The following is a 17269-nucleotide window of genomic DNA, read 5'->3' on the forward strand; positions in this document are numbered from 1 at the left end:
TGTTTTGAAAAATATTTATTTTTTGTATTGCTCTTTAAATTTCATATAAATTTCATGAATTTCACATAATTGAGTATTTAATTTATTGATACTACTAGTTGACTTGATTAATTTTTTTTTCAGGTTAATCTTCAATCTCAACTATCAGAGGAGAAGTATTTTAGTTGCAAGTTAAGTGTACATTCCAAATATCAAAAAGTCAATGAATTTATATTAGGTTGCTTGAATGAGCAGGACATGGCATATAACATACAATTTCAGTCGATTATACTGACTATCAGATAGACTATTAGAGTTATATGACCATTTAGTAATTATACCGATTGATTTAGTAATTATATTCATTAACCGACCGATATTCTTGCATTAACCGACCGATATATTTTCATTAGCCGACCGATTTTATATTTGACCAACTGATATATTTACATTAACCAAATGATTAAACACGCTGAAGTGACTGAAATACATGGTATAACCGACCGCAATGTATGGTATAACCGACCGAAATAAAGAGTGTATCCCACTGAAACGCTATATGTTAATTGAAATGTATGCTTTTAAACTAACTGATTTTAAACACTTTGAACCGACTGATATATTTGCATTAACCGACTGATTGAGCACATTGAACTGACTGAAATATATGTATTAACTGAATGATTAAACATTGAAATATATTTGCATTGAACCGACTGAAATATATTCAGCAACAGACTGATTAAAAACATTGAATCAACAGATATATATACGTTTAACCGACTGATTAAACACATTGAACAGACCGAATAAATATGCATTAAACAACTAAATGACAATTCAAATTATATCTGCATGCACAACCTGTTCATACAACAAACTTGACAAAACTAAAACACATCAGTCTGAAACACATTGAACTGACTGAACTACATACAGTAGCCAATTGATTAAACACATTGAACTGACTGAATTTATATGCATTAAACCAGTAAATGACAATTCAAATTATATCTGCATGCACAACCTGTTCAAACAACAAACTTGACAAAAACTAATCAACATGCAAATACAACATCGTAAACAAAAAATTGAACAATCAGTATGTCTCTTAGGGCATTTTTTTCGGCAATGGCTAGATTCATGACATATACCACATTTTTTAGTTCGCTTCCGACCAAACTCCCCAATAGAAGGAATTCTTTCCTTTTGTGCTCTACCACGTTTCCTCTTGACATCCGGGGGAAGTACATTGTATTTAAAATGATCTGGAATGTTCCATTCATTTGCAATGGGCACCAGATATATGGTATCAGCATAAGCGAGGGCCCACATTTGTGATGAGTAGTAGGACGAGCAAAAGTCATACAAATCTAATTTTGCCCCATAAATTGCTGCAATTGCAAGAGCGCATGGAATTTTATCAATTTGAAACACTCGACAACTACAAGATCTATCAGATAAATTAACAACTTCATCCTTCCCATCACCGTATACTTGATACTCAAATGCATTGAGTTGAGATGCTTTTAACCGTGGTGACAATGTAAAATTAGCTCTCAAGATAGCCTCTGTCGATGGAGTAAGTGTCGTCGTAGCTGAACCTGCTGCATTTCGATGCTTGTTGAACCACTTTGAAGTTAATTTATGAATTGCATCCAACAATGCTACAATAGGCATCTCTCTTTCAATCTTAAGTTTTGCATTTATTGACTCTACCCATGAATGCATTTCAAGATACGATGCAATGTGGGGATACTTCTATTTCAAACATTCGTACAACTCATCAAATTCAGACGCTTTGTATGCATATGATGTTTTTATAAACAAATCAATCCCACCTTTTCCGCCAGACACTCTTTTAAGGTTCTGTGAAAGATACCACGAGCAATGTACATGTGATGCATGCTCATATACAGTACGAACAACATTAATAATAGATATATGTCTGACAGAAATGGTTACCAAGTTAGGATCATCATTAATAAACTCCTTCAACTTCTGCAAAAACCAAGTCCATGAATCATCATTCTCAGAGTCAACAATGGCCCATGCTATAGGAAATTGATGAAAGTCACCATCTTGGGCTGTAGCAACAAGTAAACAACCTCTATATTTGCATTTTAAAAATGTTCCATCGACAGATATAACTTTTCTCATTCTACGAAATCCATCAATGCATGTCCCGTATGCTAGAAACATATATTTAAATCTACCTAATGAATCTGTCACCAAATCAGTTTTCGAGCTTCTGTTCACTTGTTCAATCATGTACAAATATGAAGGCATAATTCGATAACTCTCTTCAAGACTACCAAGTAACTTATCCAAAGCAAGTTGTCTTCCCCTCCATGCTTTGCAGTAACTAATTTCAACACCTTTATTTTGCATAATTGTAATTATGGTTTTTGGTTCAGGCAAACTGAGTTGTCCTTTAAAATTTTCAACCAAAATCTTTGCTACAAAGTCTGATGTTGCTTGTCGATGCATTTTCCTCCGATATGAAAGGTCACAAGTATGTGTGTTATGATAAACGCGTATAGAGAATCGTGATGAATTCTCTATTTGTGATGCACGTATTTTCCAATGGCAACTCGGTGTAACACATCTAACATCATAAATTTTTTTGTTGGATTTTCGAACATCTATTTCAAAGGACGCATTTAAACAAATCTTAAACAATTCTGTTTGAAATTCATCTTTACTCTCAAACTCTTGACCGACAAAAAAAATTAGACAAATCATTAAAAGAATAAGTCACATTCCCTTCAGCATCTCCTATTGTGGCTAATAATGTAGATTCTTGCACATCTTGTTCAGGATAAGAAATTCAACTTGTGTATTATGTGTTGTACACAATGTAAGCTCTTCAACATTATTATCTTCATTCACAACAAATTCATTCTCAACAATTTCTGTTACCACATTATCAATACTTGTTATTTCATCCACCCCATTATCATGCTCATTCATTTCATTGTCTAAGTCATTCTCAAAAAATACTCCATCAAAATATTCATCATATGTTCTCTCATTACCACCATATACTTCAGTTTCACAATTGTCAACCATCTCATCATTATGATCTCTACAAACTTCAAGATCTTTAGCATTGTCAGTTTTTTCATAACTTGTTTCAAAGCCACTTGTTTTGATAATTTCAACATGAAGCAAAGGTCTAACATTTGAAACGCCAAAAGACAAATATGTTGTCAATGCTCTTGAGCTTTTTATATATATTGGCCTTGGATTACATGCCTCAAATTTCGGCAAGTAACTTAGCTTCAATACCATATCATGTCTATCCAAATGAAGTGTCTCAAAAATTGCATCTTCAACACTTACATTACTATCATCAATAGATATAGCATGCCATCCCGAATTACTTCCATCACACCATGAATATTTATGTTCACCGTCAACCTTCCATTCACCATCAAAATTAATTAAGATTTGAATCATATCGTTGTCCACACAATCTGAAAAAAAAGTATAAATAATGGATGTAAGGGAGTTGGAAATATATAACTATAACCGACTGATTGAATGATATTGACCCACTTCAATGCATAACTTAACCTACGAAAATAAATGTTTCAACCTACTGAATATGAATCGACTGACTGAATGATATTAAGCGACTGTGATATATGATTTAACTGACCGACTGACTGTAATATATGATTTAACCGACCGACTGAATGCTATTCACCGAATGAAATACATAATTTAACCGACTGAAATAAATGTTTTAACAAACTGAATAAAAAATCAAATTACTTGAGTAGCTGATAATCCACACACATGAAAACATAAATGGCCAAATAAAATGCCTTATACTGATATTCCAATGATCCTATGAAAACACGTATTGCATGAGAATGAAAATGTCATTGATCTTTGATTCTAATTTATATTTTTTTGGAGAAGAGAAAATGAATAGGTTAAAAAGTTAGAAATGAAATGAAGATGGAGAATGATAAAAATGGGAGAAAATGGGCAAGATGCGATGGAAGGAAGAAATGAAGAGAAGAGAGAGATGAGAAACTTACGTTGATTTGGGTGGTGTTTCTCAATTGGCCCACAAACACTATTAATTAATATTTAGATTAATTATTAATTAATATTTTGATTAAATTTTAATTAAAGAAAGGCCTATTGACAAAAAAAACTATATGTGGCCTTTGACCTTAAAATTTTGTTGTGGGGAGGCCATATTTGCAAATGCCCTCTTTCCTGCATGGAGATATCGCAACGGATCAATTTTTTCTCCAGCTACAAATCTTACATTTTTGTTTTTAATTCAACGGACTAAAAAATTTTATAATTCACTGGTCCTTTAAATTTTGAAAATAATATTTTTTAATCTAGCATATTAAAACATAACCAGCATTTTTTAAAAATAAAAAGGTACTTTAAGATGTTTAATCCATTACCTAATTATAATAGTTAATAAACTGGCAAAGTTTTTCGATTGGGAATTATGTATTTATAAAAAATACTCAGGGTTATATATATGTAATAAACATAGGCTGAGACAAGGGTACAAGTTGAATGATCTATTAACTATTCTAACATATTATATATATGTAATAAACATAGGCTGAGACAAGGGTACAAGTTGGAATGATCTCTTACCTATTCTAATTTTTTATTAATAATAATTTGTCAATTCAAAATTGAAATAATATTATTATTATATTATTTCAATTTTGAAATGACAAATTTGTCCTTTTATCATGTATAAAAAAATGCTTCGGGTTGTATATGTAACCTTTGTGTATAAAAAAAATGTTTTGGGTTGTATATATAGTAATGTAGGCTGAGATATCGGTGTAAGCTGGAAATAAAATTTGGGAAACTTTCATTTTTGTCATATATGTTTAGCTTTTAATGTTGTTCCAAATTCAATTTTAATCGTATATCTTCCATTTAGGGAATTTTAGTCTTTTTTATCGAAAAAATTGATATGACACTTACATATCAAAATCATGTCGGAGCCACGTAGGTGCAACTTAAATGTCAAATCAAGGTCACGTCAGAAAAAAAGACTACAATTTCACACACAAAAGTAGCAAGTCAAGATTAAAATTTGATAACATTGAAGACCAAGAACGCATATTGACAATTATATATGACTAATAATGCAATTTTCCTTTAAAATTTAATTGAGAGTGAATAAATATATCACTTAAATGTATCCGCGACCATAAAATCAACTTCAGTGTTGGACCTATTGTGCCCCACATAAAAATTTAAAACTCGAGACTTCTATAAACCTCTCCACATAATCATAAACTAAAATAAATAAATAAATTATTGGGTCTCAATAATTCACACATAATTTTATATATTTATTTGTTATCTTTATTTATAATCTTCATTGATGTCTATTAACCATCTTAATTAATCAATGAATAATATATATTTTTTTATTTAATAAATTAATAATACATTCAATTTAATAATTATACTTAATAATTATTTCTATTTATTATTTTATTTAATAGCTAATTTTATTTACGGATTCACAATGTCATTTAGCCTGGAATAACTCTTGGGCAAGTCACAATATCGTATAATCAAAATCACATTGAATCAACCTATTTGGAAGTGGGTTGAGTTTATTCTGTTTGGGTTATGGGTTAGGTCAGAGATGGCCCACCATTTTTAAAAACAAAATTAAAAAGAATTTTTTATTTATTTATAGTAGTTGAGTGATAATTATTCAATTCAATTTTGACCAAATTTATTAAAAAAAATATTCTTTCAAAGACAAAATAAATATTTTTTGGATTTCTTCTTCATTAACTTATTTTTAAGCTTCTGTTTTTTATTATCGAAATAATACTTTGTTGATATTTTTTTCTTTGTTCTTCGTTGTCTTTCCAAATTCTGAACAGCAGTAGACGAGGCAATAATTATATTCTTTCTCAACAAGACATGATCGCCCTATATCAATATGCTTATGGTTTGAAATAAATTGTCTCTAAGATACGACGACTAGGATCTTGATAATGCAGCACATCGATTCTCCAGATATCGATGAACAAAATATATGTAGAGAGCTCTCAAGACAGAGAAGAGAATTGAAAGACAATATGAATGCAGAAGAACTATTTCTCATCAGTCAAATGAATGCAGGCGTGAGGAATTATTTATACTAATTTAAAGGTTGCAACTAAGGATCACAACCTTTTGAGGAAGTCTTAGCCAAAAGACATGCACATTCTTTATTTGGGTTGTCTTTTGGGTCGAGAGACTTGAATGAATCACGAAAATTCATCATTGAGATGAAATAATGTCAGATAATTGGAAAACACATCACAACTTTTCGCGCACTTTACTGCCTGCAGTAAACCGATTCTCCAGATATCGACGAACAAAATATATGTAGAGAGCTCTCAAGATAGAACAGAGAATAAAGAGAAAATATGAGTGCATAAGAATTATTTCTCATCACTTAAATGAATGTAGGGACGAGGCATTATTTATACTAATTCAAAGGTTGCCACTAAGGATCGCAACCTTTTGAGAAAGTCATAGCCAAAGGACATGTCCATTCTTTATTTGGGGTGTCTCTTAGGTCAAGAGACTTGAATGGATCACCAAAATCATCATTTAGGTGAAATAATGTCAGATATCTTGAAAATACATCACAACTTTTCGTGAAACAAACTGTCGGGGACGCTGGGGAGACCAGAACGCTGACCTTACTACCTGGAGAACCCCAGGTAGCCTTTGACGTGCTAGGGGTGGCCATTAGCCTGAACCTTGCTGCGCAGAATTTTCTTCTAGACAACACTCCTATGCGCATTTAGTTTAGCCTCCCGAGCTATCGTTTCAAGTTTTTTAGCCTCTTGAGCTATCGTTTCGAGTTTTCTTAACTTCCTTGCTTAATTTTAAATTCATCAAACCTATAATACCAACATACTTTTTAAAATTTTGTTTGATTTTCCAAATTATTCTTTATAGGCAACATTAATTTTGCCTTTTACACCTTTTTTTTTTTAAAAAAAAGGTTGTGGTTTAGGCTGGCCAGTCGATGTTAGTTAGCTCATTTTGACATATCTACTTCAATATTAGTTATTGAACACATATTACTTTAGCGTAATTGTACAAGACGTAAAAAATAGATAATGCCAATGATATGAAACATGTACTAATAAATACTTTACCATCAATCACAAAAACAAATGAAGAAGACCATTGTGTGAATCGAAATGATGCCAAGGCAACCTTACATCTAATTGTTAGATTCATTTGGATAATCATTTTATTAAATCTTACATTTATAGGTCTCAATTGTTAACAATGAAAAGCATAGTGTCATTCAAGTTTTATTGGCTGCTCATTTATTTAAAGAAGGTCTAATTTGTAATTAAAAGTGTTAAAATCATGAATTTGCTACGAAAATGTTGTATTGGAATATTCGTCTTACCCATCCATCCAAGAGGGATTGGATTGTTTATTTAATTTCCTCAAGCGATTTGCAACCACACATCAAAATCATTTATTGCTCGGAAAGGATAGAATATAGAACAGAACAGAACAGAAAATCAACAAGGAGATGGCTTCCGCAACAACCAGACACCCATTTACACTCTTTAATCTGCACAACACTCAACCTCAAACACTAATCAAAACACCCGCGTTTTTCAAGCCTCGGAGACCCATTATCATCTCCACTACTTGGATCAAATCCACCGATGTGTCCAATGAAGACAAATCCATTTCAGAAGAAGCGCCAAAAGTCGACAAGAGAAGACAGGAGGAGAAATTTGCTGTGATAAACACTGGGATTTACGAATGCAGATCTTGTGGGTACAAATACGACGAGGGTATTGGGGACCCTTCGTATCCGATTCCACCTGGTTTGTCATTCGATCGGCTTCCGGATGATTGGAGATGCCCCACTTGCGGTGCTTCGCAGAGTTTCTTCGAGAGTAAGCGCATGGAAATCGCGGGGTTTGCTCAGAATCAGCAGTTCGGATTGGGGGGAAACGCGCTTACTTCGGGTCAGAAAGCTGTCCTCATATATGGTAGTTTGCTTCTTGCATTTGCTCTCTTCTTGTCTGGTTATTTTATTCAATAATGTGTTCATTAAATTTAATATACATCGCAGGACCATGTTAATTTTTTTTGCCAGCAAAACATTAATGTAATAAGCAAGTAGAGTGAAGAAGATAACATAACATCATTGCCCATGCCTTTATTGGTACTTACATTCATGTTTCACCGGAATCGTTGCGGTGCTTGGAACAACCACTATCGTTTCAGTTTCAATATTATGTCATGGAACGGAGGTATAAAAAAATTTAATAAATTCAAAAATTAGTAAAAAAGTTTAATATAAATTACATTATATTAAAACATAAAATATATGAAATTATTAGAAATTAATATATCAATATAAAACTATTTTGTAATAATAGCACAATAAAAAATGTACACTAAAAATTATAACTTACCAAAGCTATAATACCATGAGGAGTGACGTGGATGAGCGAAATCATTGTTATATTCTCCATGAGTATCCTGTTGATTAAGTTGATTTCGAACATTTGGATATTGACGTAATTGTCTATAGGGATATTTATTAGATTGAGATGACGAAAGATCATTAGAATGAGATGATTGATTTTGTAATAGTGTTTCGTCACGACGATTATAGTATCCAAATCCACAATATCCACTAGAACTATCAGCTGTACTTGAAGATATATACTCGGGACCATGACATTCAACACCACGCCATATAGATGATGAAGATTCATTGTATCTATCACAATATATTGAGATGACCCATAATCAAATCCATGATGTTTAATTCCATTTGTACAGAACTCATTTAGGTAACTGAAGGACCTAACTCATTTAGGTATTCAAGAAAGTCTTCAAAATCAAATCAGAAAAAAACCTAATCTTATTCTAAACTCGTTCCGATCCCAAAACTCAATTCCCTGATGCAACAACTACCTGAATTCTACCCAAAACATAAATATTCGAGAATAATAATGGGAAGTTTCATCAAATACTGTTGATGATTAAAAAACATGGGTTAAAAACACAAAGACGACCTTTTGATCGATAGATTCAGGCGAGTCTTGCTGAATATGGTACATCCAGTTAACACTCACGCTCCGTTCCGACCGCTGCCGTTCCGTTCCAACGTTAAAGCGCCGCTATAACGTCGAAGAATAGCGCTACAAAGCAATCACTGATTTGCCCGGTAACTTTGGAACGTCAGTGATCGTTCCCGTTCCAGAAGCGTTCCGCGACCCTTCCGGAGAACCATGCTTACATTTCATAAACGTTTGAAAAATATCTCGAAAATTTCAATTAAAGATTCGAAATCTCGTCTGTGATATTATGTCATAACCTATACTCCAAAATAACGACTAATGTATTTCCTTAACCACGTTCAAGTGCAAATTACCAAGCGTGATGGGCGGTAGCAATCGTGATATTGTACTATTCTGTTGGATCATCTAATCGTGATATTGTACTATTTCGGAAACTTTTAAACTGTCAAAACGTTGATCCGGCAGGCATGTGTACACATTTGATCTTTCACAAAAACTCTCTTATACATTGATCATCTCACGGGTCAATTTTTTGTTTCATAAAAAATTATTAATTTTTATGTCAAAAATATTATTTTTCATCATTAGTATAGATTGAATCATTTCGTTATCATCCGTGAGATCATGTCAAAGTAGATTTCTATCTTTTGAGATGGCATTAACAAGCTTGGGGCTTGGAATGAGACAAACTTTATAGATCGGCAAAATCCTTTTTTTTTACTTGTTTGCCTCCTGATTTACCCAAAACTGGGAAAGGCCTGGAATATTTTTTTATCCCGTTAAAATACACGTAGTTTTACCCTATCAAACTTCAGTGATGAAGAATGATAAATAAAGTTTATTTTTTTTTATAAAAAAAAAACTTTATCACCTATTTTTTGATAGATAAATAACCTAATACTTGCAAAATAATAATAATAAAACAGACTCCAACACTAACGATTATCTTATTTTAACAAATGAAAGTCATTTTTTTTATTTAAAAAAAAAAACCGAAAACAAAATGTGCAAGAAGTCCATAAATTTGAAATTTGTTCTCAAAACTAACCTCAATATCAAGAGCCATGGTGAAGGAATTGAAATTCACGCTGGAGGTGTTGTTTTAAACCCAAAGAGAAAATGCTAATCCGATGACGACTAGTCATCACTTCAAATTGATATGATAGTATGCAACAGATCGATTTTATGTGTATGTGTGGAACTTTACCTCGCATCTCCAAAATAGTCCAGCGATTTGCGCAATTTGTTATTCATCTCGTGGAGTTTCTCCATAGCCAGATCTGATTTATAAATGATTTAGCACATGAAATTCGTGATCCACCATCGCATTATCAGCAACCTTCTCTTGGCTTACCGTGAAAATCAGATTTATAACTAGAATTGGAGTTGCGTCCATTTTCAATTCATAAATACTAGCGGATTCTGTAAAGCTGTCTGTCCTCCGTCGGAATTTCTTAACGGAAATATTTTATTCATGGGATGTTACTTTACAATTAAAGAAATGCAATCGTATCAATGATACACTGACACTCTTCTAGCGAGTAGAAACTCCACGAGAAAGGGTAAGCAGCCGAAGCAAAATGTAGAGTGTGCAATATAAGAAACAAGGAGTGAGAAACCCAAATTTCAAATTCTGCATACACCTCGAAACGTTTACAATCTAGTAAGGTATTTATTTACTATGCCAACTAACGAATGTGAACTTCCCAATGACATAGCAAAATCCCAATTGATATCCAACCCAATCGTATACCGTAGCAATGTGTTGTATTAGCATATCGATTATATTACATGAACACATGAACAAGTTTCTTATATAATAAGAACATATACAGGTAACCTGTGTTTTTTGTCTAAAAGAACCAAGTGTTTGAAGTCCATCTTTTACTCCCTGGCAATGAAACAGTGGCAGCAACGAACAACTAAAACATATACGTCTCTGTGCCATATAAAATAATCTATCGGGGATAAAAACACACCTGCATCTGCAAACTCAAAAATCCAAAATCACCACTTCTAGCTGGAATCTGTATGCAACAAGACAGAAATATACTTCGTGTTCTTATCTTTTAAATTCTCTTAGATAGCAGGTGCATTTTCATAGATTGATGCTACCATAACAGCTGTTTCGTATTTCATTTGGAACTACTTGAATTGGAGGAGTTGCATCCATATTCGATTCCAAATATCACTGCTGGAGTTCTGAATCCATGAGGTTCACTGGTTCAGCGTGGGCTTGTATTTGTGCTGGTAGACCATCTTCTTCACCGGACTTCCATGATGCTCTGTACTACTAACTTGTCGTCCGGAATACATTTCTGTACTCCCAGCTGCAGGTCTAGTGATCCATTTAGGGGGTGGTGATGGAAGTGGACCAATGTTGGGCACCAGTTGGGGAAGTACACGAGTTATTTGACTAGAATTTGGAGCTCCTGAAGATGCAGGCGCAGGTGGTCTCATTTTTGGGCCACCTTCCATGCACAATGCAGAAATGCCATTTCTTAGGTCCTGTTGCTGCTCCATATATGAAATTCTATCTTGCAGCTTGAAACCTACATTTGGTCTGTAGTCTTGCTTATTATTTGGTGAAACATGATACTTAGAACCAACTGCTGGGCCTCGAGGGAGGTAATGTCTGTCATGAAAATTTGGATCATTATAATGGCCCAGTTCATAACCATATTGACCAGCACCCTGCTCAAATCCCAATTGCCCAGCTGGTCTTGGCCTATATATTGCATGATGATTACTTGATGAATTTTGGGTAGATGTTCCGTCAGAAATAACTCTTTCATAACCAGGAGGTCCAGCTGGCCTTGGTCTATTTATTGCTTTATTTTCCCGGAAATTGCGATAACTCATCTGCTCTGATTTAATATTGAGTGTGTTTTGAACCAAACGGTACGCAGCTTCTCCCAAAGTGGGACCGGATATTGCCCCAGAAACTTGCGTTCTGGGAAACGAAGTAAAACCAACAAACATATGAGAAGAAGAATAAGGATGTTACCATTTCAAATCAAAACATAGTTTACCACTCCTCATTTGCAGAGGTTGAGATAGTGATGGGACAAAAGAAGCTCAAAATTTCCACAAATACCAAATTTAGAACTTGATTGATCAAATTGAAGAATTTGTAGTTGTTCAAAAATGATACGAGACTTGGTAAGTAACCTAATCAATACAATCCAGGTATAACAATTAACCTGTCTTTGCCCAGCTGATTCCTGCCCCTGTTGTCTTCATGCCATAAGACAGGGAAAGGTTTTATGTCAATAGATCTCAAAACCTGCAATTAACATAAGGGGCCCATCATGAGAGCAAAAGAAACTCACTGAAATGATACATCCCAAAGTCGAAAAGCAGTTACTCCGGAAATTGCTGCTATATGCACTTGGGCAATGCCCTTACTCTAGCATTCCCATGCCGGCTATGGAAACGACTATCACACCATTCAACACCCATCTGAACATTGAACGTGTTATATATCTAACCTTCCACTATGAGACTAATAGCTCAGGGGGAAAAATTGAACATGTCATATATCTAACCTTCCACTAAGAGAGCACCATGCAACACGATCGAACCAAGTATGTGGAGATATATAGGCATTTCATCAAAGAAAAGATTGAGGAATGTACCATAACCTATTTTATGTGCCTGCAAATCATGGAATCCTGATATTCTCACTAAGCCCCTTCCAAGAAATAACTTCGAAAACTTAAAATCCAACCTGGGTGTGCTCGACTTTCAAAACCAAATTGAAGGGGGAGGAGGGGTTGTGGAAATTAAATTTTCTGAATCTTTTATTGAGATAAATTAGTTTTTTTTATTGTGTAGGAGATCTCTCTTCCATAGCAAATAAACCAATTGTCTATTTTTCAAGATCATAAAAGTTTTAGCAGTAACTATATATCCGAAACCCTTTAAGCTTCAGAAGATTTTTCTTAGACGAATGATGTTCAAATTCTATCGAAAAAGATTAGACTGACAAGTTTAAAATTCTTATTTTCTGTCAGAAGTCGATACATGGTAGAAAGAAGTAACTCAAACTTACCATATGTAAGATACTGTAAATGAGACATTATACTTCATGCGTGTTCTTATATAGGCGTATAATATTTATAGCACTGTAAAAGTTGTTATGATCCATTTAAGAAGTCGCATCTTTTATTGAAAGGTAAGAAAAAATGACATCAAAATATTTGAATATTGATTATCTATATAAATGGTTCCTTCAATCAAATACTACAAGGATCAAAAGCACCAGTGGTCAACCAGGTATGCCTTTTAAAATAACTAATGTAACTACTGCAACCTATAAAACAACAACTATTACTATAATTTAAGGACGAATAATACTTGACGTAGCGAATGCTCCTTTAATATAAATCCATATCCAAAGGTAAAGAAGCAGAAAAATAATTTCACATACCTTCGCAGGAAAAATTACACCTTCAGGAGGCTTTGGAAGGTGAGCATGCTGAGATGGGTTAAGATAAGTGATGTTTCTGCAAAAGCAGATACACTTGACTTTTTTGCTAAACTATATATATATATCTATATATAGACACACACACACACATACGTATTGTTTATAATCAATAGAACTTACAAAACTTGATTATCAGTAATGTCTCCCAACCCACTGACAGGGGAAGCAACCACTTGTCGTAACGCATTCCTCTTTGTTAGCCACAGGAATCCATTCATTCCGCCACTGAAAAACCAGAAAATGGAACGATGTTTGCGCAACAGATAACCAAAAAGAGCAAAGTTGGCCAAATCATACCAAATAACCAACCTCGAAACAGTGTCAATAGGCCATGTCGAATCTTCAATGTCACAAAGACGATAGTAAAAGGTAATTTGGGCAGCTAATGCATGAAGAGGATGGACATACAGCAAATCAAACATCACACTATTCCGAAATTGTTCTTCCTCCTAAAATAACAGGAATGATCAGAGCTAAAACGATGAAGATAGCAGCCCTCATATTTCCACCCTCTCCATAAAGAGCAATTGGCATTCGTAAATCAGTGCTTCAGCATTCTGAAAATTGCTAAGCATAAAAGGTAATTTGGGCACACGTGAATTGTCCATAAGAAAATTAACAGAAGGCTGCGTTAGGCATGGTGTCTTCTATATGAGATAGCCACAGGTACCATCAAGACAAAAGATGAAGTGAAGTTAGCCTTTTGTTCTACTCCAACTACCAAGCAGATATCTTTTCTTTTTTGTGAAGGTCTATGAAGAACCGATACTTCCAAACATGCCAATTTATCATGGACGGAATTTCTAAGCATGCCAGTGTATCATATCGAATATTTCCTGGATACAGATACATGGCAAGTACCAAGTATTGGATACTTCTATGGAAGTATTTGAAAAATGATTTAAAAAGTAAAATATGGATACCATATCCAGCCTTGGTCAACAACCAAGTATAGACCAAGTTGTATACTTAAAGAATATTTAAATTTTTTAAAATATTATGATTTTTATTAAACAATAAAGAAAAACAAATCTAAAAGAATTCAAGTAAAAATTTATGGAATATATTTGATCGGATATAGTTGTATGTCTGTCGAGGCATTGTGGTATGAAAGAGCGCAAATATTCTTTATGGTGTAAAATACGTTTCATAGAGTTGCGTTATATAGGCCACGCTACCGAAATTCTCCACAGTCCCAGGCACCATAGAACAACTATTCATAGTAATAAGAAATATAAAATAATACAGTAGATAGAATATTTAAACAAAAAATATCTAAATGAATCTATTTGTAAATATATCTTTATATTTTTAACACCCCTCAAATGAATGCAGATGTTGATCATATCTAACTTATAAATAAAAACTTTGAACTTTGGCCTGAAATCGCCTTTAGTTAACATCAGCTGTTTGCTAGCAACCTAATCAAGTCTAACTAAAAAATGGGGTAAAGAGACACATATATACACACAAATTCAGGAATATTTTCAATCGAACTATGAAACATTTCACATACTGGTAACCAAGGGGGGAATTCATGAGCACATAGAATTTGACAAAAAAAATATTAGGCTCATGAAAGTACACAGAAATTGAAGTTTTCATCTTCCATACCATCAAAGTGTCTTCAAGTTTCTTAGTTTCGGCAAGCAATTTCTTCTCATCAATGAAAGGCAATTTGACAACCCCCTATGTTTCCGCAAATGAAAGATTTTCTCATACTCATTCTCATACTCATTAGCCAAATAAATCAAATAACGTTAATCAGCAGCCGAAGAAACAACATTTGAGTAAGATATGGAAGAATACCTGCCAAGCAAAACGCTTCCCATTCATGTCAATTTCAAAATCTGCGCATTTGACAGATGAACAGCTTGTATAAAAAAATTAGAGGAAAACACATGTAAAATATGCTTTCAGGAAACCACAGACTGTACCAGTTGGGTAGAAATAAAAAATGGGAGATGAAGGATCAGTCATCAGTCTCCTGTATTTCTCAGGAACAGCACTTGAGCTGTATATCAAGCATACAATAGATATTTTTAACTTAGGCAACAAATGAATTAAGAGGCAACTTAAAAGTTTCCAACTCTAAATAAATGGAAAAAGAAGTGAAGGACCTTGCAGATGGTAGGGTTCCTAAAAGCTGATCAAAGGGTTTAAAAGGTTCCCCAGGGAAAAAGGTTATTTCCAAGTCAGCTAATCCTTCAAGATCAGATGCAAATGGGGCATAATGATATGGATAGTACCTGGATAATAATCAAGTGAGCCAAGTAAACTTACGGGGAAAGTTAGACATTGCACAATGAAACTGCATGGCCCTAAACCTTTGAAAACCTTTTACATGTTAACACAGCACATATGGGACTAAACTTTAAGGTCCAAATTGATTTGGCATGGCAAGAGAGTATGACTCTGCCATGCCCAAACATTAAAAATTAAAGATTAGTAAAGGAATTTTTGCTTCGTTTGTTTCCCAATTTTCATTGCACTTGTGAAGATGGTAAATTTCATTCATTAACTTCCTCTTCTAACAAAAACTTCTGTATAGGTATGCATTTATCGGACTATTAAGAAGACACAATACATACCACTGCCATGAGCAGACACCTTGGTAATAATAACGGCAAACCCAACACAGTCCTTCCACATACTTCAATACCTGCAAAACAACTCTTTATCCACCTATGCCAGATTGGAAGTAGGCTTTAGAAACACACTCAGTACCAGTTGGGTATCAATCAGTAATATAGATTGGGCGTACTAAAATCTGATCATAATTTTTCATAGAACAGACAATCTAATCATTCTTTTGAGCATGCTGTATTGCTTTTCCATAAGAGTACATTATAACTCTAATTACAGCCATAGACATATTTAAACAATATAATATAATCAGTTACAAAATCAAAGCAATATACTACAACAAGCTTGTAATCAATAGGTTCAAAAAACATTCAGAATCTTAGCACAGTTTTACAAAAAGAGATCTTAAACACATGCCATAGTGAAGGTCCAAAAGAATTTCTAAGCCACAAAAAAGAAAAAGAATAATTGCCATAGACAAGAGCAAGTTCTTTTCTAATGCACTTCAACAGGCAACTGTTTCAATTATTGAAGCTGACACTAAAATGTTTCAATTTTATTTCAATTTCATACACAAGAACACAGTTAAACATTGTATCATCAAATTCAAAGCACAAGCAGCCTCAAGGGTTTTTTTTATCAGTTTATTGTACTTTTTTCAAAAAATTTATCAAACTAATGTGTTTTTTAAAAATTCGTCATAATGTGAAATTTGACAGCCGAAATTTAAAAATATGTGTATCTCAGTATCTGGCTGCCCCAATTCTTGCGGGGGTGGGGCAAAAATAAAAAGTAAATTTAGATGCCCAGCATGTCCTAGAGGCGGGGCAAATATTGAACTAAATGGGGGGCACTTAATTTTTTAAAAAATTTAAATGGTTGCCTTGCCTATGCCTTGATTTTTTTAAAATTTAAATGGCAGAGGCGGGGAACTTAATTTTTTTTAAAAATAAATATATGCATATCTATATAACATATATATACAATAATACATTTACAATATATAATTTATCTTATATATATTTCACAATTTATACAATGTATATTTATCAATAATTTATGAACTTAACAGAATAAAACAAGTTAAGAAGCTATACAATCTGTGTTATCATGAAATCAACTGAAA

General features: G+C 33.6%; 4 protein-coding genes and 1 long non-coding RNA gene across 7 annotated transcripts in view; 1 reads left to right on the forward strand and 4 right to left on the reverse strand.

Moving 5' to 3' along the window:
* Window positions 1-1010: 1010 nt before the first annotated feature.
* On the reverse strand, window positions 1011-1659 carry LOC142530725 (uncharacterized). Its single transcript, XM_075636537.1, has 2 exons — window positions 1134-1659; window positions 1011-1033 (listed from the first exon to the last, which is right to left on the reverse strand). Exons 1-2 carry the CDS (start codon window positions 1657-1659, stop codon window positions 1011-1013), a joined length of 549 nt encoding a protein of 182 aa, XP_075492652.1.
* An 81-nt stretch (window positions 1660-1740) lies between these two features.
* On the reverse strand, window positions 1741-3051 carry LOC142530726 (uncharacterized). The gene is made up of 2 exons (XM_075636538.1): window positions 2835-3051; window positions 1741-2624 (listed from the first exon to the last, which is right to left on the reverse strand). The coding sequence occupies exons 1-2, from the start codon at window positions 3049-3051 to the stop codon at window positions 1741-1743; spliced, it is 1101 nt and encodes a 366-aa protein (XP_075492653.1).
* A 135-nt stretch (window positions 3052-3186) lies between these two features.
* LOC142531838 (uncharacterized) lies at window positions 3187-4185 on the reverse strand. Its single transcript, XR_012816385.1, has 2 exons — window positions 4032-4185; window positions 3187-3458 (listed from the first exon to the last, which is right to left on the reverse strand). It is a non-coding gene; the product is annotated as an uncharacterized LOC142531838 (long non-coding RNA).
* A 3287-nt stretch (window positions 4186-7472) lies between these two features.
* LOC142532013 (uncharacterized) lies at window positions 7473-8194 on the forward strand. Its single transcript, XM_075638312.1, has one exon. It carries the CDS (start codon window positions 7550-7552, stop codon window positions 8072-8074), a length of 525 nt encoding a protein of 174 aa, XP_075494427.1. The 5' UTR covers window positions 7473-7549; the 3' UTR covers window positions 8075-8194.
* A 2482-nt stretch (window positions 8195-10676) lies between these two features.
* LOC142532011 (5'-3' exoribonuclease 4) overlaps window positions 10677-17269 on the reverse strand; it is a 36778-nt gene continuing 30185 nt past the window's right edge. For 2 of the 3 annotated variants that reach the window (XM_075638308.1, XM_075638310.1), the window contains 10 exons: window positions 16149-16219; window positions 15678-15806; window positions 15495-15571; window positions 15367-15407; window positions 15172-15246; window positions 13867-14006; window positions 13678-13782; window positions 13498-13573; window positions 12269-12351; window positions 10677-12018 (listed from right to left, as the gene is read on the reverse strand). In XM_075638308.1, coding sequence (XP_075494423.1) covers window positions 11283-12018; window positions 12269-12351; window positions 13498-13573; window positions 13678-13782; window positions 13867-14006; window positions 15172-15246; window positions 15367-15407; window positions 15495-15571; window positions 15678-15806; window positions 16149-16219 — 1533 coding nt within the window. In that variant the 3' untranslated portion in view covers window positions 10677-11282. Of the gene's footprint in view, window positions 12019-12268; window positions 12352-13497; window positions 13574-13677; window positions 14007-15171; window positions 15247-15366; window positions 15408-15494; window positions 15572-15677; window positions 15807-16148; window positions 16220-17269 lie in introns of all 3 variants that reach the window. The other variant, XM_075638307.1, reaches the window with a different exon arrangement.

This window comes from Primulina tabacum, chromosome 17 (genome assembly GCF_025594145.1).
Source record: "Primulina tabacum isolate GXHZ01 chromosome 17, ASM2559414v2, whole genome shotgun sequence".
Taxonomy (NCBI): Eukaryota; Viridiplantae; Streptophyta; class Magnoliopsida; order Lamiales; family Gesneriaceae; genus Primulina; species Primulina tabacum.

Excerpts from the sequence above, each read along its gene's own strand:
- LOC142532013 (XM_075638312.1), top strand. The coding sequence starts at position 7,550 with ATGGCTTCCGCAACAACCAGACACCCATTTACACTCTTTAATCTGCAC.
- LOC142530726 (XM_075636538.1), bottom strand. The coding sequence starts at position 3,051 with ATGGTTGACAATTGTGAAACTGAAGTATATGGTGGTAATGAGAGAACA. Across the intron at positions 2,625-2,834 it reads TGTTGAAGAGCTTACATTGT|ATGTTCGAAAATCCAACAAA; the intron begins GTACAACACATA and ends CCTTTGAAATAG.
- LOC142530725 (XM_075636537.1), bottom strand. The coding sequence starts at position 1,659 with ATGCCTATTGTAGCATTGTTGGATGCAATTCATAAATTAACTTCAAAG. Across the intron at positions 1,034-1,133 it reads GAAGCGAACTAAAAAATGTG|TTTTTGTCAAGTTTGTTGTT; the intron begins GTATATGTCATG and ends CATGTTGATTAG.